Source organism: Dermacentor albipictus, chromosome 2, assembly GCF_038994185.2.
Source record: "Dermacentor albipictus isolate Rhodes 1998 colony chromosome 2, USDA_Dalb.pri_finalv2, whole genome shotgun sequence".
Classification (NCBI taxonomy): Eukaryota; Metazoa; Arthropoda; class Arachnida; order Ixodida; family Ixodidae; genus Dermacentor; species Dermacentor albipictus.
The window spans coordinates 20,222,097-20,241,714 of NC_091822.1; the positions used below are offsets into that span (position 1 = coordinate 20,222,097).

At 42.9% G+C, this 19,618-nt stretch overlaps 1 protein-coding gene across 5 annotated transcripts in view; it reads right to left on the minus strand.

Moving 5' to 3' along the window:
- Positions 1 to 5,871: 5,871 nt before the first annotated feature.
- The window catches only part of LOC135897954 (neprilysin-1-like), a 752,274-nt gene continuing 738,527 nt past the window's right edge, over positions 5,872 to 19,618 (minus strand). For all 5 annotated transcript variants that reach the window (XM_065426667.1, XM_065426670.1, XM_065426669.1 and 2 more), the window contains one exon: positions 5,872 to 6,081. In XM_065426667.1, coding sequence (XP_065282739.1) covers positions 5,982 to 6,081 — 100 coding nt within the window. In that variant the 3' untranslated portion in view covers positions 5,872 to 5,981. The remainder of the gene's footprint in view (positions 6,082 to 19,618) is intronic.

Here is a 19,618-nt window from a genome sequence, read left to right on the forward strand (position 1 = left end):
AACACTCTCTTATATCATAGCAACAGTTCGGCTTCCGCCAGCGCATGTCCACAGAACTCGCTTTGCTAACACAGAAAGAAGTAATATTACAGGGTTTTGAAGACAAAAAATTAATGCTAGGCATCTTTGTGGACTTCTCCAAGGCTTTCGATAGAATAAGTCATCGAACCTTGTTTGCTAAATTAGAATACTACGGGTTTCGTGGCCTACCTCTTTCTCTTTTACAATTATACTAAAAGCATAGGAAACAAGCAGTGGCAATCACAAATCACCTTTCCTCTTTAGAAGAGATTGTTGCAGGGGTACCCTAGGGGAGCATATTAGGACCGATCTTATTTAACCTATATATAAATGATATCGTAATAGTTAGTAACAATGCGCAGTTCATTATTTTTGCCGATGACTCAACCATATTCATCCAAGCATACGATGTTGAGGAGCTCTCTTGCTTAGCAAACTCAACACTTCGAAAAATGCACACCTGGAGTATGGCAAATTCACTTGAAATTAATACCAAAAAAACAAAATCAGTTTTATTCATACCTTCTCAAAAACCAGTTAACCATTCAGTTGATCTGTACCTAGGGAGTGAAAAAATAGCTGTTGTGAGTGAGGTTAAGACACTAAGAGTTATTTTTACAGAACACTTAAGCTGGGATGCTCATGTACATCGTGTATGTGCAAGTCTGTCACGAGCGTGCGGTGTGCTTTCTAGGCTTCGTCATGTACTGACGGACAAGATTAAATTATTGCTTTATAATGCTCTCTTTGCAACTCACCTTAAGAGGAAGCTTTAGCTCGGGTGCTCCTATCTAAATACATGTAAAAGGAGAATTCGTTTTTCTCGGCAACCACAGATAACTTTGACGGGGTTAGTTGCATTTAAAAGAAAAACTTAAAATCTAGTGACTGTTGGTTTCGAATTTTCGATTTAGGTCGGAAATCTTTTATTAAAAATTGGCAAAAATCGCAAATTTTCAGAAAACGAAACTATCAAGTTTGCAACTCTGTAACTCAGCAAGAATAGGTGATATCGCAATTCTGTGAATTGTACTCAATAGCACATCTAAAGCGGACAAATTTGACATCTTATACATGAATCTAAAAAAATGTAATAATACGTAATTACAACATTTGCAGAACCCTCGTAAACAACGTAACAAACTCACGTAAGATGTAAAATGACATATGAAATTTGTCCGCTTTGAATGATCCAATGGATGCCGTTTACAGAACCGCGATATCTCTTTTTGATGCAGAGCTATTAGTTTGTAAACTTCGTGCTTCTATTTTTTTCAAACTTCTGAAATTTTGTAAATCTCTTTAACAAAATTCTCGCCGTAAATCAAAATTCCGCTTCCAACAGTCACTAGAATTTAACTTTCTCTCTCAAAAGCAACAAATTTCATTAAAATTGGTCCAGGGGTCATCTCAGAAAAACGTTTTTGCGTTTTTACATGTATTTGAATAGGCCGCGTCGGAGTTGGGCCCGAGCTAAAGCTTCCTCTTAACTACTGTACTCTTATATGGGGAACTACTTCATGGACGAACATTCAGAAAATGTGTACTCTACAGAAAAGGGTACTGCGTCATATAGCGAATGTAGTACACGATGCGCATACTAAGGATCTGTTTCTAAAATATGGCATACTTCCATTTCAGCTATTGTATGACTTTACTCTACTATTAAAATACGAAAACAGTCTTAAGCAAAACGAAACCACCTTTCTTACTTTATGCACCTTAACAAAACCATCCGACATACCCTATACGCTCAGAAATAGAAGTACTTGGCTGACTCCCTTTTCAAGAACATGCCATGGAAGAAACAGGTTAAAATCACGCATAGCTACCCTTTTAGGTGACCTAGAAGAAGACAATATCGACATAGATAAGTTAACCCGCAGAAAATGGAAAACTTTTCTACTAAATCGCTGGTGCTCTTAAAAGATATAGACCGTTCGTTGACTGTATGATTAGACTACTACATCGAATTGAAATATTTATGTTGTACTTCTGTTCAATTTTCTTGTAGAGAGGTTCCTAATTATTTTACGTCATGTGTTTAGCATTTTCTGTTTACTGCTGTTCTGTGCGCTACTGTTCATTACATATTTTTCAGTGACATACTATAACAGAGCAGTCGCTATAGATTTTTCAGTATTTTATATGATGTACTTTGTGTTTTTTCCCATGCTTTCACATGACCAATTCAAATCTGTAAATAATTTTTTTTCACTCGAATGTATTTCCTGCCTCTTGTTTCTGCCAAGCGATGGGGCAAGCGCCTAGTCAAGCTGCAGCTTAGCAGCTTTTTGTGTTTGTCCTAGCATTCTTCTGTTTGTACAAAAGAAATGCTGAAATAAATTGACTTGACTTGTCATATATGTACGAATTGCAAAATTTTGTAACGTAAAAAAGATTATAACCGAACATCAATATGGATTTCAGACGAACAAGTGTACTGAAAAGGTCTCATTATCTATTAAAGATCAAATTATTGAAGATTTTGAGCAAAAATATCACAAAATTGGAATATTTCTCGACTTTAATAAACCTTTTGACTCGATCAAGCATGACATTCTTTTGCAGAAGCTAAATCAATAAATAACATGTACGCCTCTTATTTTAATAAGAAGTTACCTTACTAATTGGTATCATTGTACACATATGCAGCACTCGAACTCACAAATGGGCAAGGTCAAGTACTGCGTCCCACAGGGTTCTATACTTGGGCCACTCCTATTCTTACTACACCTGCGGCAAGTTGTTTTTTAATCGACTTTATTTCCATTAATTTATCGTTTCTTTATTTCACTTATTAAGCACAAGTGATTTCCAATATGTTGTCCTTGGTGTCAGTGTTCGTTGGCTTCCTATGATATGACTAATAAATATTGGGACCTTCGGTTAACCCCTCTCTTATCGTTTATTACATAACGAGGGTCTCGAATCCGGCAACATTGATGCCTTTAGGTAGCATGTGTGGGATTATTGACCAGTTGGCTTCGCCGAAAAAGATCACGTTCTTGTGACGCCTGCGGCTAAAAGGACGTTCCACGTCCGCCGCCAAGGTACGTGAGTGGTGGCGCTGGCTAACACTCCCTGGTTCTACTAGGACGCATAAATACCCAAGAAAGTGGAAAGTGGCCGTAGCTCAACTGGTAGAGCATCGCACGCGAAATGTGAAGGTTGTAGATTCGGTTCCCACGTGCGACAAGTTGTTTTGTCGTCCACTTTAGTCGCAATTCATCTATCGTTTCTTTATTTCATTTATTAGGCACAAGTGATTCCCCCTATGTGGTCCTTGGTGTCAGTGCTTGTTGGCTTCCTATGATATGACTAATAAAAAACGGGACTCTCGGTTAACCCCCTCTCTTCTCATTTATGATGTATTTGTCTTACATTATGTATTATTATGTAGTGTTATATTTATGCATTGTGTATTACAGGCTGAGTGTACTGCAATATTTTCGTTGTTCTTTTCGTTTCTTTTTCTACTACATTGATGTCTTACAGAGTGACACGCTGAGTGGTCTGCAATATCGTGGTCTGGGCGGGGACCGGCGCATTGTCAGGCATTCAGATGCCTTTCGCCACCCCTTCCCGCTGTACCATTGGATATGTATGCTTGAACTAATGATGAAATAATTCATTCATTCATTCATTCATTCATTCATTCATTCATTCATTCATTAACATAATTTTTCCTCAGAAAATTCAGATTGTCACACAATTGTCAATCCAGACGAAGCAGTTGGTGTCAGATCACCATGAAAAAGCAGAAATTCCCATTTCCCTACATTTTCAATAATGTATCTTGAAGAAATTATATGTAGGACTGTTTTCACACAGTACATTCCCACATGTAGTGAACAAAAAGATATGATATTTGGCATTTAGGTCGTGTGAGCTAATGTGCTCGGTGTTGGTGCTGCATTATGCCAGGTCGAGAGCATAGTGCAGTTGTCCTTGCAACATGCACTGCCATGGCACTTTCTTCGCACCACATAGCCTACCTGCCGTGTGTATAACTTGCGTAGTCCAAACATGTATTGCAAGGAAACCGTAGTCACTCAATTGTGAAAATATGTGAGCGCTGGTGAGGTACATTTTAGTAATAGGTGGATAGAGTGGCTGAGCAAAAGGTTTGGCATACTACTACACATTTATTAGATGACAAGAGACTAATGGACTTGTGAAAAATAATAGCGCGCATGCATCGTGAAATCAACGCAGTGGCAAGTGGAGCTTCATGGCACCAATAATAACCCGAGCGCTATCCATCTCCGTGGTGCAGGCAAAAGGAGAGTTCAATAACATTTTGTTTATTGATGGTGCCATGAAACTCCTTTGTTAATACCATGGTCCTCACTGCTGCTCTTTTGCGGGCTTTTGTGCAAATGGATGCATGTGTACTTTCTTTTCTCGTCATTTGATCTCGTTATATATTATACTTGAGTAGTAGCATGCCAAATCTTTTGCATGGCTATCCTATCCACCTATCATTAAAGTGTACCTCACAAGCACTTACATATTTTCACTACTGGTTGATACTACAGTTTCCTTGTAATACATTCTTACAATGCGCAAATAATACACGGAGCAGGCGGGCTGTGAATAAAGAGCCATGGCAGTGCATGTTGCTGGGACTTATGTCCTAGGCTAGCGATCTGGCATACTACAGCACCAACATGCTGCGCGCACAACATTACGTATATTTTTGACTACTGCATGTTAAACTGTTGCAGGATGATCTTGTAATATCTAAAAGTAGCGAAGGAAAAAATTTTGGAGGGCACACTATTGTCATGCTTGGGACACACCGCGTTTGGGATCTCCAGTGTAGTCAACACGAGACTTGGTCTCTATGTTCGTGTTTTTAGGTGTATGCATTGTGCATGTGGTGTTGCAGCCATCCCTGAATTCGTTTATGTCCCATATTGTGTAATTTTCTTATTTTCGCTCTGTTATATTTGCACTTGCAGTAGATGCATTGATTCAGTTGTACTCGAAGCGTATCTTTTATTTCATGATATCTGTATTGTCTTTTTACTAGTCCATGTAACTTTTCCTTTGTTTGCCCTGCTAATCATGTCATAATGACGTATCCCCATCCTGCGAAAATCCCGTAACGGGATTGCAGTATTTGTAAATAAATAAATAAATACATTAATAAAAACCTTTATGGACGCTCATCACTCATTGGGTCGAAAATGTACAATGCTGGTACCGTCTGGGATCATGGCAATAAACACCATAATAAGTCACTTATAGTGCTTCAATGGAAAGCATATAGGTTTTTTCCTAAGTAACGTAAAACCGACTCACCCACAGCTGTCATGAAACTTCATGGCTTCCACACATCGCAACTTCAGTGGAAACTTAAGAAGCGCAAGTTTCTCTCTCCTTCGAAATAACAAATTCTCCTTGCACGTTCACGCATATGTCCGTCCTTTAGCATCACGGCAAACCAGACATTATCACTCAGACTACTTACCTCTTTGGCATTCAAGAACTAAGGCTCTGAAATTTTAATTTTATTTCACGCTATTATAAAATGAATACCCCAGTATTTTATTTGCTCCGCAGTACTGATTTTTAAAACTGATTTCTGATTGCCACATTTTCAGAGTTTGGTCATTATTTATTTTGGTATTCTGAATGTGTGCAAATTCCTTTCTGTTTATTTGTATTTTCCCCTTTCCTGCTTCGGCTCACATTGCCAGCAGAATCACGTAAATAAATAAATAATTCGTTGCACTGTTTTTATTCGTGCTCACAAATTCCTCACACGTAATGTTTATTTCAAATTTATTTTAGCGTACAAATATAATAAAGAAGAAAGCCGAAACTAACCTAATAAATGAGTGATTTTTACCGTTTTAATTGCAGTAATTCAATGAAGCAAAGGAAGAATATCTGGCACAGAGAATGCCTTTGCCAGAAACGTGCAACTTCCGGCTGCGGTACCACAGATTTCAATACACGTCGCACTTGGCATCCGGATTCATGGGCGATCCAACAGGGCAGTTGAACGCAATGGCAAAGCGGTCGAAGTTCATCAGAGCAATATTCGTTCTGAAACATACAAGTTCAAGCTTAAAAATAGGGATTATTCATACAGTTCAACAGCAAATTTATTTGAAGGGTCTTATGTAGCATAGAGACATGAAATGGTGGCAAATGGCCTGGCGTTCTCCTTTTTGTCAAATAGTCACTAGGTTGTCGGCTAAGAAATTTTACTGAATGAGAAATGTTGCTTTATGTGCAGATGCCTGGAAACCGTGCTCTGTATGTTACGATGGTGTTATTAAGCGATTAATCGCATCACGGGTATACTAAATGGTATACCATAAGGTACACCAAATGTATACTGTTTGCCGATGACACAATTACTCATTGTCTGTAAACAGTAATAACCAAGCTAAATAGTGATCTTTATAACCTGTTAGAATGGTGCAAGATGAATAGAATTATGATTAATCCTACTAAAACTAAATTTATATTTATTATAATGCCAAAATAAATCATTACTCTGCATTCCGCTGATTTCCATTGGTGACCATTTATTACCAGCAAGTGAAGAATGCACGTACTTGGGTGTTATTCTTAACTGTAACCTAAAATTACATCGCCATATAACGCATATTGAAAGGAAGTTATCAGATGGAATACACATTCTCATCAGGGAGCGTCCATTTTTTTCACGACCTGTGTTGCTCTCACCCTATTTTGCGTTTGTACACTCTCACATTAACAACTGCATAACCTCCTGGGGTAACTCGTACACTACTCACCTAAAGCCGATACAAACCATGCAAAACCAGGCAATTAGAATTATCGCATCGTATTCACACACCGCCAATGCTAAACAGTTACTACAAGCAAAAAACATTCTAGACGCTGCAGCCCTTGTCAAGTACAACCTTGTCACTTTTCTTTTGAAACTAATAAATGACAAAATATCATAATCGCTCATTCCTATACCATCTCTACCAAACACTAACTCAACTCGTTTTGCGCAGCATAATAACTTCATTTTGCCCAAAGTGGGCACTAATAATGGGAAACAGACAGTTCACTTTGCAGCCATATCATCATGGAATACAATACCACTTATCATAAAACTCCTGAAACCCCATCGATTGTGTGATGAACTGCAAAATTTTCTGGTATGCGATATGTAAGTGACACTATGCACTGTATAATCCGATCTTCGTTTTAGACCAGCCATTGTTATGTACTCCATTATGCAAATAATTTATTTGCTTTAATTTTTTTCTCTTTCTTCCTCTTTTACTTTAGTTTGATCTAGCTTCGAAATATTGCTTACTGCCGTTATATTGTCTACTAATTACTTCATCTACTTAGATTTGTATCTCATTATTTATTATTACTGGAATCGTATCAATTGATCTGTTGCTGCTTGCCAAATGAACTTTTATGTTAACCATGAACAAGAGGTCCCAATTCAGTTTTAACTATGGGACCTCTTCCTGTATACTTCTATCTGTATATTGTTTTTATGCAATAATAAAAATTGATTGATTGACAGGTAAACACGCTCGCTTTCTTACATGTTCCTCATATTGGTAGGAAGAAAAGCACATTGCTGCTTCGTTTTCTTTTGTATTCTACAAGCAAAGGTGCATATCGCAGTTCAGTAAAGAAGCGTCTGAAGAAATTCCCAGCTTGCTGGGTGTTGTTACTCCTTATATAGCTATTGCTGCGCCCCAAATCGGCAGTGCGTATTCTTTGGGTGCTTCCCCAAAAGCAGCCCCCTATATCAGTGCCGGCACCCATGGCCATGGGGCCGGCACCGACGGTGATTCGCAAACAAAGAGGCTCACTTAGAAATGACAGCATCCGCCGCCCTCCATGGAAGTGTTAACGAGCGCGAAGGTCGCTCTCCTGCCCCTGACAAGATGACTGCCATGGAGAGCAAGGACACCCAGTTGACGATTTTCGTGGAAGGAGCGGGGACTATTGCGGAGCGAGTGTTTACTGCTTCGTGGAAGAAGGGTGAACTGTTTTACGGAAGCAGCGTGGACGAAATTTGTTTTCAGATTGCGTTGTCCTTGCTTCGAAGGTTGGATATCAGAGGCAGATTTCTGCGAACTTGACCCCTCTGACTGACTGGAGGAAGGTCATCGAACTCCTTTATGTTGGGAACTAGGGAAGAATAACGCCTTAAAAAGCGGTCTTTGGTGCAGAGAGAGGTGCGCTGAGATATCTTGGCGTCTGCGGACACGTGTTTCCTGACTAGAATCTCACTTCTTGCTTCAATGTGCAAATAGTGTTCAAGAAACCCCCTTTAACTCATACTCTCGGACGTACTCATCCTTATGGCATGGAGGATGCCTGGCCTACGCACAAGCAGAGTCTCAACACTCTCTTGCATAAATGCGATTAGCGTTCCTTAGGAACTTCACCTACTTTACGGAATGTCTGTCTCTGCCTCAGTTCTTGAATGCTAGATCTGATCACTGGGTAATTTATTGTCTGATGCGTAGGGCATAAGACTCTTGTGCTGAAATAATTGGTTAGCACTGTGTCCGCGTCGTACCTCTGTCTCTCGACCCTTTCCGTGCGCTAAAAGACCTAAAGGTTATGGAATACCAACATGCGCAAACCTACGCTCTTGAAATAATTGAGTTTGGAGCCAACCGTCAAAACAGTTGTGACACTGCGTATATGCCGCTCTTCTATAAGTTTTGTTGGGGATTCCAAGATGAAGGCGAGCACCGACAGTCGATTAGATACACGCGTGCTAGTCTAGAATAGCACACCTCTGGGGAAAGCTTTCAGGAAAGCAATAGCGAAGGACTGACAATACGCGTGGGACGAAAAGAAAGAACGACGCCTTGTAGTGTTAATAGAATGGGTTATTTACGTACTGCCAGGAGGCGAAGCAGCAAGTGCAAAGCAAACAGCCGAATGGGTTACTGATCTCAAAAACATTCCAGGAAAGAGCAAATCACAGTCTGCACGGTGTCTGCGGTTCATAGCAAGCGGAGAGAAACTGAAAGAGTAGGGCATGCAGTAAACCCGGAGGTTTGGACGCTTGCTAAGGTCATAAATTTTACGATGCATTCAACAGGCAGTTACATAAGGCAGGCAACGATGGCGCTTTTATGCATGACGCAAAACACTTCAGTGAGAGTCTAGGAGGCGCGGCTGCATGTTGATTCACTAAAGGCGCATAAGCATTTTAAGCGGGCTGCAGGGATTACGCAAAGTTGATTAGGTGTTGAATATAACGGCACACAAGAACAGAGCAGAATTAAAACAGAAGAAGTTAAGGAACGCCGCTGAATGATTAGGTATACAGACCATCAAATGTGTTGCATAGGTATGTAGGTTGCTAGCAAGCAAAATAAATGGTTGTAATTAAAACGCTGCTGAAAGGGAGGAAGCTGCCAGCGTGTACGCTTTTACCAAACGTATCTCCAGAATTGGAGCGTCCGCCTGCAATGGACAATGTTGTACGGGAAAGGTCCAACACACTGACTGGGCCACAAAAAGATCATGATGTAGGCATTCCAATTAGGTGAGGTAGGAGGTTGGAAGCAGTAAATGATACCTGAGGACCATTAAGGACCCACGGAAAGGCAAAAAGACGCTGCTGGGAGGAGCTTCCCTATGAAGCGATAGTAAATATTTCAAGAAATCGGGCCAGATGATACGATAGAAGATATAAATGCACAGCTTGAAGATTTCGACAGCTATACTGTATGTAGCGGTTCTCAAGTGCTGTCCCTGCGCGACAAACCGAATCACATAGCGGTTAACAGGAAGAATAACTACAATGCACAGTTAAAGTGGCAATTTCGGAAGTAGTAAGTCAACTATAGATTATGCCTTATTCTCAGAAACGGGGTAAGGATGGCTAGACAAAGTGACAATAAATGAACGTACAATAGACAGCAAGGCTACCGATCATAAAAACATAACCTTCATATTCGAGAGTTACACTTAAGGAAGCAAGAAATCAAAAGCGACAGATAGCTTAAAGATGCATCAAATTCAAATAGCAGAGATTTCAAAAAGCGTACAGAGGAAAATTGAGGCGCTTTCTAAAAAATTCTTCGAAGAGAAAGCATTGATAGACGTCATGCAGCACGAGACAGAAAAAAAAACATAGGAAATAGTGTAGGACGGGAAACACAAGACGTCAGGGGTGGAACAAGGAAGCCAAGCATTCCACTGCATGGGGTAGAAAGGCATCTAGGGAAAATACAGAAATCGGAAAGTTGGGATTATGCAAAGCAGAGGTACGCTGTAGATGAAACAAGTACCCAGAAAAGGGCAGAGTTACTGAGCTTGTCCAAGAAACAATAAATGTAGATGTGAAAGTTGGGTGCGTGACGTCTACAAGTGTTATCGCAGCAGCAGCCTCTAGTGAGAGTACGTGCAACGAATCTCTTGGGCAGATAACTCGCTGTGTACCAAAATATTGTTACGTGTGGAAAAACACTGATGAAAGAGGCTATATACAGGCTATATACACTGGAGCCAGACCACCAGGCCGACACTCACCCGCGCCCAGGGTCGTTCTCGCGGTGGCTCGTCCCTTGAGCATCGCTCGATGATATCGTAATACTACCCCCCGGCGGGAAAAGCGCCGTCACGGTGCTGTTAAATATCCTAGGCGCGTAGACAGTTGTAGGGTTTGAGTCGAGTGACGTAGACAATGTCACTGGTTGTCTTAGCGGAAGACGTAGTGGGCGCGGCTAGAGCGATTTCGTAGGTGGCATCGATTAAATGGCGAAGCACGCGATATGGGCCTGTGTAGCAGGAAAACAGCTCTTCACAAAGGCCAATTTACGCGGTGGTGACCAAAACAACACGAGGGTGCCAGGCACAAGTTGGACATCACGGTGACGGAGGTCGTAGCATTTCTTTTGTTTGCCTTGAGAGACTTGTAGACCAGTGCGCGCAAGTTGGCCAGCATGGTCAGCATGGGCGATAGCATCACGGGCATGCGCTAGTTGAAGCTGTGGTGGACGGAAGCACAGTGTCCAGTGGTAGCGTCGGTTTGCGGCCGCACAAGAGGTAAAAAGGCTAAAAGCCAGCAGTTTCGCGGCGGGAAGAGTTATACGCAAATGTAATGTAAGGTAGAGCCTGATCCCAGTCACGGTGGTCGTCTGAAACGTATTTAGATAGCATGTCTGTAAGGGTGCGGTTCAAACGCTCAGTGAGGCCGTTCCCTTGAGGGTGGTAGGAGGTGGTGAATTTATGCTGTATTGAGCGGGCATGCATGATGTCGTCAATGGCTTTGGCTAAGAACATATGGCCACGGTCTGGTAGCAATTGACGCGGAGCACCATGAATCAAAATGATATCATGCAGGAGAAAGTCCAAAACATCAGTTGCGCAACTTGTCGGAAGAGCGAGGGTTACGGCGTATCGTGTGGCGTAGTCCACCACGACTGCAACCTAGTTGTTCCCTGATGTAGATTCCGGAAATAGGCCGAGAAGGTCTAAGCCTATACGATGGAAGGGCACGGCAGGGATGTCGAGCGGCTGTAGGTAACCAGAGGGGAGCTGGGAAGGCTTCTTGCGTCGTTGGCAAAGTTTACAAGCGGCGACGTAACGTCGTACGTAACGCGGAAGGCCCGGCCAGAAGAAACGGCGACGTACATGGTCATAGCTTCGAGATGTGCCGAGGTGTCCTGCCGTTGGTGAGGCGTAAAGCTCTTCTAGAATGGTTGAGCGGAGGTGTTTAGGTATGACAAGTAGGAACTCAGAGCCGTCCGGATGAAAGTTACGACGGTACAGAGTACTCTTGCGGAGGACGAAGAGGTGTAGAGTGGCGTCGGCCATAGATTGTTCAAAACGGTCGATGAGTCCTCTGATGAAGGCGCCACGATGTTGCTCGTCGGCTAAATGAAGCAGCAGAGACACAAATACACAAGCAGCACTGGTAATATTGGAGGAGTCAGGGTCGTCAACACGGTAACGCGAGAAGCTGCCAGTGTCTTGGTGCAGGCGGCCAGACTTAAAGACCACGGAATATGAAAATTCTTGTAGCCTCAAAGCTCATCGACCAAGCCGGCTTGTAGGATCTTTTAGCGATGAGAGCCAGCAGAGAGCATGATGATCAGTGACTACGGAAAAAGGCCAACCGTAAAGGTAAGGACGGAACTTCGCAACCGCCAAGACTACAGCAAAGGCATTCTCGTTCCGTAATGGAATAGTTGCTCTCCGATGGTGTGAGGAGGCTGCTCGCATAAGCAATAACGCGTTCCTAGCCACGCTGACGCTGGGCTAAGACGGCACCTACGCCATGACCGCTGGCATCTGTACGCAATTCTGTAGGGGCATCAGCGTCGAAGTAGGTGAGAATGGGTGGTGAGGAGAGAAGACTGACGAGACGAGAGAAGGCGGCGGCTTCAGGAGCACACCACGAGAATTGCACGCCTTTCTTCAAAAGATTACTGAGGGGTCTAGCAATAGCCGCAACATCTTGAACAAAACGACGAAAGTACGAGCATAGCCCTACAAAACTTCGAAAGTCTGCGGCTGTCTTCGGAACCGGAAAGTCTCGGACAGCGCGAGTTTTGTCGGGATCAGGCTGTACTCCAGAGGCGTCAATGAGATGGCCCAGAAGAGTAATTTGACGGTGGCCTAAATGACATTTGGAGGAGTTAAGTTGCAGCTTCGCCTTTCGAAATACATCAAGTATAGCTGTTAGACGCTCAAGGTGAGTGTCGAACGTGGGCGACAAGACGATGACGTCGTCGAGGTAGCAGAGACATATGGACCATTTGAAGCCACGGAGCAAGGAGTCCATCATACACTCAAAGGTGGCAGGGGCGTTGCATAATTTAAACGGCATTACTTTAAATCGTTATTGTCGATCAGGTGTGATGAACGCGGTTTTTTCTCTGTCCATATCGTCAACAGCGATCTGCCAGTATCCAGAACGAATATCAATAGAAGAGAAGTAGCTGGAACCATGAAGGTAGTCAAGGGCGTCGTCTATACATGGGAGTGGGTAGACGTCCTTCTTAGTAATGTTCTTCAGATGGCGGTAGTCTACACAGAAGCGCCGCGTACCATCCTTCTTCTGAACCAACACTACAGGTGACGCCCAGGGACTCGAAGAAGGCTCAATGATGTTTTTGTCTAGCATTTTGTTGACTTCACTTTGAATTACTCGGCGTTCCGACGCAGAAACTGGATACGGTCATCGCTGAATAGGGGTTGCATCGCCACTAAAAATCCGATGCTTGACCGCGAGCGTCTGGCCTAAAGGGCGATCGTCGAAGTCGAACATATCTTTGTAGAACTATAATATTGGTAAAGGTCTTCAGCCTGCGCAGAAGACAGGTCCATCGCAACCATTTTCTGTGTCTTTGGATCGGCGGCCGAGGCTGGCACGATGCGCCTGCTAAGCTCGCAAGAAGCATCGGTCGATAATGTTGCCGCGTGATGCTCGCTGAGACAATCAAGGTTGGCAAGGCAAATACCTTGAGGTAGAATTTTCTTTGCCAATCCAAAGATGGGCTTGAAAGTGTGGTTCGCAGTAATAGTAAGCATACTGTGAGGCACGGTAACGCCATACTGTAGTGGAATGTCGGGCAGAGGGTTGACGAGGTACTCGCCATCAGCGACTGGTGGGGAAGACAAGAGTTCAATATACGCTATTGATTTTGGCGGCAGGCCAATAAAGCCGGTGGGGCGTAGGCGGCACTGGGGTGCGTCACAAGGTTCTGCGAGAATAGGAAACTCAAGGTGAAGGGTACTGGAAGAGCAGTCAATAAGAGCAGAATGCGTAGAGAGAAAATCGAGGCCGAGAATGAGGTCGTGGGGGCAATGAGCAATCGCAGTGAAAAGGACAGGAGTGTGGTGGCCGGCGATGCTAAAACGTGCCCTACACATGCCGATGATAGGCACAGTGCCGCCATCCGCAAAGCGGACGACGCGCGCCGACGCTGGGGAGAGGGGCTTGTTGAGTCGTCGTCGGAAGGCAGCACTCGTAATAGAAAAATGTGCACCTGTATGGATGAGTGCCGTGACAGGATAGCCATCCACGTCAACGTCAAGAAGGTTTTGGTTCGTGTATAGCGTGAGCAGAGGACTTGAGGGCAGGGTGGACAATGCAGCTTAACCTCCAGAAGCTGCAGTGCCTAATTTTCCGTCTGGATCCGGGAGGCGATAGGCGACGGAGAGAAGCGACGGGGTTGGGGCGAACGAGACTGATGGCTTCGAGGTGAGGGCGAGCGGCTGTAGCGAAGGTTCGGGGCAGGGGCATCAGCGGCAGTGGGTTCATGGCTGGTGGCATAGAGAACAGAAGGTCCAAAGGGGGCCGGAATGAGCGGTGGTTTACATCCGAGGAGGTGGTGGCCATCGGTTGCGGCAGGTATGAGCGACGTGGCCGATGCGACAGCAGTAGAAGCAGATCGGCCTGTCATCAGGGGTACGCCATTCGGACGGGCTGTGGCGAGAGGAGTCAGACAAGGACTGCCGGAGACGAGGAGTCCTGCTAGAGAACTGGGGAACCATGGGTGGAGACGATGAACACACGGAGTTGAGACCCACGTTCTCAAATTGCTTCTGATGACGGCCTCACTACGGCCAACACTACAGTTGTTTGACCGGAAACGAGCTCACTAGATCGGCGAAAGATCGGCGAGATCACTAGATTGCTTTGCAAAAAACATACTCACCAAAGAGCATTTCCAGCATGAGGAGATCCCAAGACTTCGCTTTCGTTCGCATCGAAAGCACTGCTCGCACCAGCATCGTTTGCTTCTTCGAGAGGCCGGCTCTTCGAAATTGGCTCGTACATGTAGGGAGTAACGCCGAACTCCTCAGAAAAACGCAGTCTCTCTAAATTTTCCATTACCTCTTAATTTTCCATTACAGCACCAAACTACCTGGCACCACGCTTCATGTGTAGCGGCAGCGGTCGGTCACTAGAGTTGACGTCACGAGGCGCCCGACCAATCACAGGCGGAAATGAGACGCGCGAGCTGGGCGTGTCCGCTGCTGCACTTTTCGTCGAAATAAAATATATTTGCGCTTTATTTCGCTCGATTTAGATGCGATATTCGAATTCGGAGGGTTGCAAACCATTATGTGCAGATGTTCACTCATTTTTTCTGGAAAACCTTTCAGCTTCCCTTTAAGCACCTGATGTCACATGTTCTTTCTGCTTTAAATACCACTATGTTGTAAACATGCATTTTACCTAATTCAATGTTATGAAATTTCAAAGAAAGATGACCGTTCAATCATGCTTAACCATCGACCCATCTGCATATGGCTTTTGTTCAGTGAAGCAATGGAAAAATTAGTGGTTCTACGTTTAACTAAACCTGTAATAAAATATACTGTTCTTTCTTGTCGGTTCTCATTCCAGCAGACATACTCAACTGACCTAGTCCTAGTTACTAGTCACCTCAAATTTTAAGGAAACTTATTGATGAGGGTAATATTGCCGGCTTACGTCTAGATCTCACTGAATTATTTCAAAGATTGATCGCTTCCGATTGTTTAAAAATCTCGAATTTAGCGAAACATGTGGTCCTCATTTTGCCATTTTTATTGTTAATTAGGTACCTGAATTGAAACTACTAATTTAGGTTTCAGAAGAACTTCACTTTAACCTTGTTGGTGTTTACTGCGTACCATAACGAGCGCAAATAAAGACGGCGACAGGCGTTCTCTTCCACCTGTCACCGTCTTCATTTGTGGTCAATATAATATGATGTACTAATTTAAGTGTTCTTCAAGGGTGTATTTTACGCCCCCTTCTCAATCAAATCTTTATAAATGATATGCCTAACTTTCCTATTTCTCGCAATGTATGATCTGTGCAGATAACTCGATCATATCAAATCCTGCCAATTGCGCTTCAGGACTGTTAGCTACACAGAACTCTGAAATTAGAAACGGTCAAGAATGGTGCAATAATAATTAACTGCAGATAAGCCTTCTCAAATCTAATTTCCTTGTTTTCACTCGAACTTATATTACATAAATAGTATAGCTCATCTAGAACTTGGGAATGATCAAATTACCGCAAGTTATTATGCCACATGCTTCGTAGTAAAAATAGTCCGCAATATTAGGTTTCGTCATAATACTGCATGCGTAAAAAGAAAATGACTTACGGCATGCAATTCCTTGTCGGTGCGCGTTCCTATTTCAATCCTAACACACTGTTGTTGCTCAATTGCGCATTTGTTTATTAATATATCAACTATCAACAGCTGCAAAGTTGACATACAGATTTTAATCAAGTAAAAAATTAGAAGGTCGTAGTTTGCGTCCATTTATTTCTTCTACATTTGCACTTATACTCGTTTTCGCGGCTTTCCATTTGTACTCCTGTAGATCCCGGGCATGAATTCGCAACGGTTAAAGGTCGTCGGTACGCCTGTAGGGTTTGCCTAGCCGAGTTTTCGGTCGTCTGCACACGCGAGAATTCCGGAATTAAAAGGCCAGGACCGCTAGAAGTCGTTCTAAATTCAGTTACTCATCGCGCTCAGGAAAACACATCCATCGCGGATAAATCAAAGAAGTTTAGAGTCCTCTGGGGTGTACTTAATTGTCGGCGATAAAGTAGCCTTGTCGCTTAGGGATTACCTGACTGAGCTATGTCGAATGCTCGGTTGCCATAGTCGGAAGTTCAAAGCCTTCTATAAGGAATTTTTTTTAATAATTTGACAGTGGCGAGTTTGAAATTAGGTCCTACAGTGCACTACATCTGCAGGCTTGGGGTGACGCCTGACGCCGGCAAAAGATACCGAGATCGAGTGGGTCTATACTAATATAGGTGCAACCAAATTAGGAAGGCCCACTAAGCTTCAACGAAGAAACTCCTTCAGGAGAACAGGAATTGGCGTCCCTTGTGCAGTATTCGGGCCCTACCTTCCAAATGACCCCAACAATTAACCCATGCCCCCCGGTCCCCAGCAGCTGCGGAGCATCTCACCAAGGCGGCAGTCAAACCTGTAACGCAGCAGAGGGTGCTAAGAATCTCAGGGTCCGGACAGGCCGCCAATGGAAACTGACCCTTGTAATGATTAACACCCGAACCCTCGCGAATGAGGCGAGCTTAGGAAGAATCTTTGAAGAACTATCAGACATTCTTAGGAATATCATTGGCTTTGGTGAGATTATTTGGACTGGTGAGGCTTATACATTGCTGAATAGCGGCCATGTCCTCTGCTATAGATGTCTCCCAGTTAAGAAACAATACGGGGTATGACTCCCAATCCATCAGGACATATCGGGCAATATTGACGAATTATAATTATAATTATAATTATAGATTAAAAGCAGTACAAGCCTCTGCTCGAAAATTTAATCAGGATGATGATGAAGTAGCTTAGTTTTATGAAGATGTTATATATATATATATATATATATATATATATATATATATATATATATATATATATATATATATATATATATTTCCCCAAAGCGCCGCAGTATAGTTGATATCATCTTAGTCATCATCATCAGCCTGTTTTTGTCCACTGCAGGCCGAAGCCTGCGATCTCCAATTAGTTCCCCAGTCCTGCGCCAACCGACTTCAACTAGCGCCCGCGAATTTCCCAATTTCATCGCTCCACCTAGTCTTTTGTCATCCTCGTTTGCGTTTCTCTTCTCTTGGTACCCACTCTGTAACCCTAATGGTCTAACGGATATCTAACTGCCGCATTACATGACCTGCCCAGCTCCAGTTTCCTCTTGATGTCAATTAAAATATCGTCTATACTTGTTCGCTATGTGATACAAACCGCTATCTTTCTGTCTCTTAACGTTATGCCTAGGAATCTTCGTTCCATCACTCTTTCCGCGTTCCCTAATATGTTCTCAAGCTTCTTTGTCACGATCTGCCCCATATGTGAGGACTGGTAAAATGCACTGATTATATATACATATATATATATATATATATATATATATATATATATATATATATATATATATACATATATATATATATATACATATATATATATATATATATATATATAACTATATCCGGTCTGATGAAGGCCGGACCCCGGCCGACACGTCAATAAACCGCTTCATACGCGCGACTACTTCACTGTGAATATTTACCCGGACCCAGAACTGCTTTTTTTCTCGTATATATATATATATATATATATATATATATATATATATATATATATATATATATATATATATATATATATATATATATATATATATATGTATATATATATAATCTGCGTGCAGCAAGTCATTCCAAATCAAGCCATTAGAGTTCTAACTTATAGGTCTTACAATGCTAATGCAAAATACCTGTGCCGAACTACGTATGATTTGGGTATCTTCTTTTAGAAGCAGTTGCGCAATCAGCTCCCAGTTGAGCTAGTTTCGGAATCATCTTTAAAGAATGCTTATATTTTAGGATTTGGATTTAAGAGTATTTCATCTTAACCCCAGTGTCGAGGAACTGTGGCAAATTCACATTTAATTCTTTATGAATTTCATTGTGCAATTTCCTTAGCTATAAAAGAGTGTAAGACCACACAAAACAGTGTAAGGCCACAGTAATTTTGTCCAATTACTGTGCACTCTTTTTATTTCTCTTGCTCACTGTGTGTCATCATGTTTTCGGGACTTTTTCGACGTTGACACCTTAGCCTATTTTCAGGTATGTTGCTCATATTTTTTAATTATATTTTTTTCAATTTGTGTGTTTGCATTGTAATACATAAAGGAGGTTTTGTCCTATTATGCTTGTTATTTGCGTGTAGTCCACTCTTGATATATATCTGCACATACTCGGCGCTCTAGTCTTCCTATACTTGTGTTTTTCTCCTTTTTTGTGTATTTCCGCTCAACTTCGCCCCTTAATTTTCTTCTAATTTTATATGAGCGGTATGCTATTCCCGTGATATTGCTTTATATTTCTGACGTATAGTAGTTTTTTTAAGCACCTAACCTTGAATGGAGGTCCAAATACAGTCTGACTATGGGACATTGGTTTGTATTTCATATCTTTGAAAACTTGTGACCACTTAAAAACCATAAACTTGTAAACGATTGTGACGGCTCTTCGAAATCCCGCTGGCAATTACGAGCTTGTGCTGCAGCAGAGCTCCTTGCAGGGGAGGCTGGTGCGAGCACGCCGGCAAAGAGCGCGTCGTTCACCCGAGCGTCGCCGCTAATCACGCCCTCTGCGAAGTTCGAGCGGTCGTAAGCAGCAGAGCGCTTACATAGCAAACGCTGCAAACGCCGACTTCATAGGACTTCTGGCTCGGAAGTTGCGCGGCATGTGTTCTGCGAGAAGTCGCTATCGCTGACCATCGACAGGTGCGGACCGCCAAGCGCGATATCGTGAGTGCCTGATCACAGATCTTTGGACACGACGGAAGCGGATGTACCAGATCTTAATTTTATTCTCGGTTGCATGAAGGTGAGGTGGTGCTTCTGCATGACGACAGCGCGCAACCTCTGCTGTGAATAAAAACACGATTGTGCACGAAAGTGTCCACTAAATAAGAATAGCGACGTGGACGAGTTGTTTCTGTTGTATATTTCTACAGCGCGAAGCAGTGACGTACGGAATGAAATGCTAAACGGGACCTCTGAGTGGGATTCCCAGAGGTTTGTC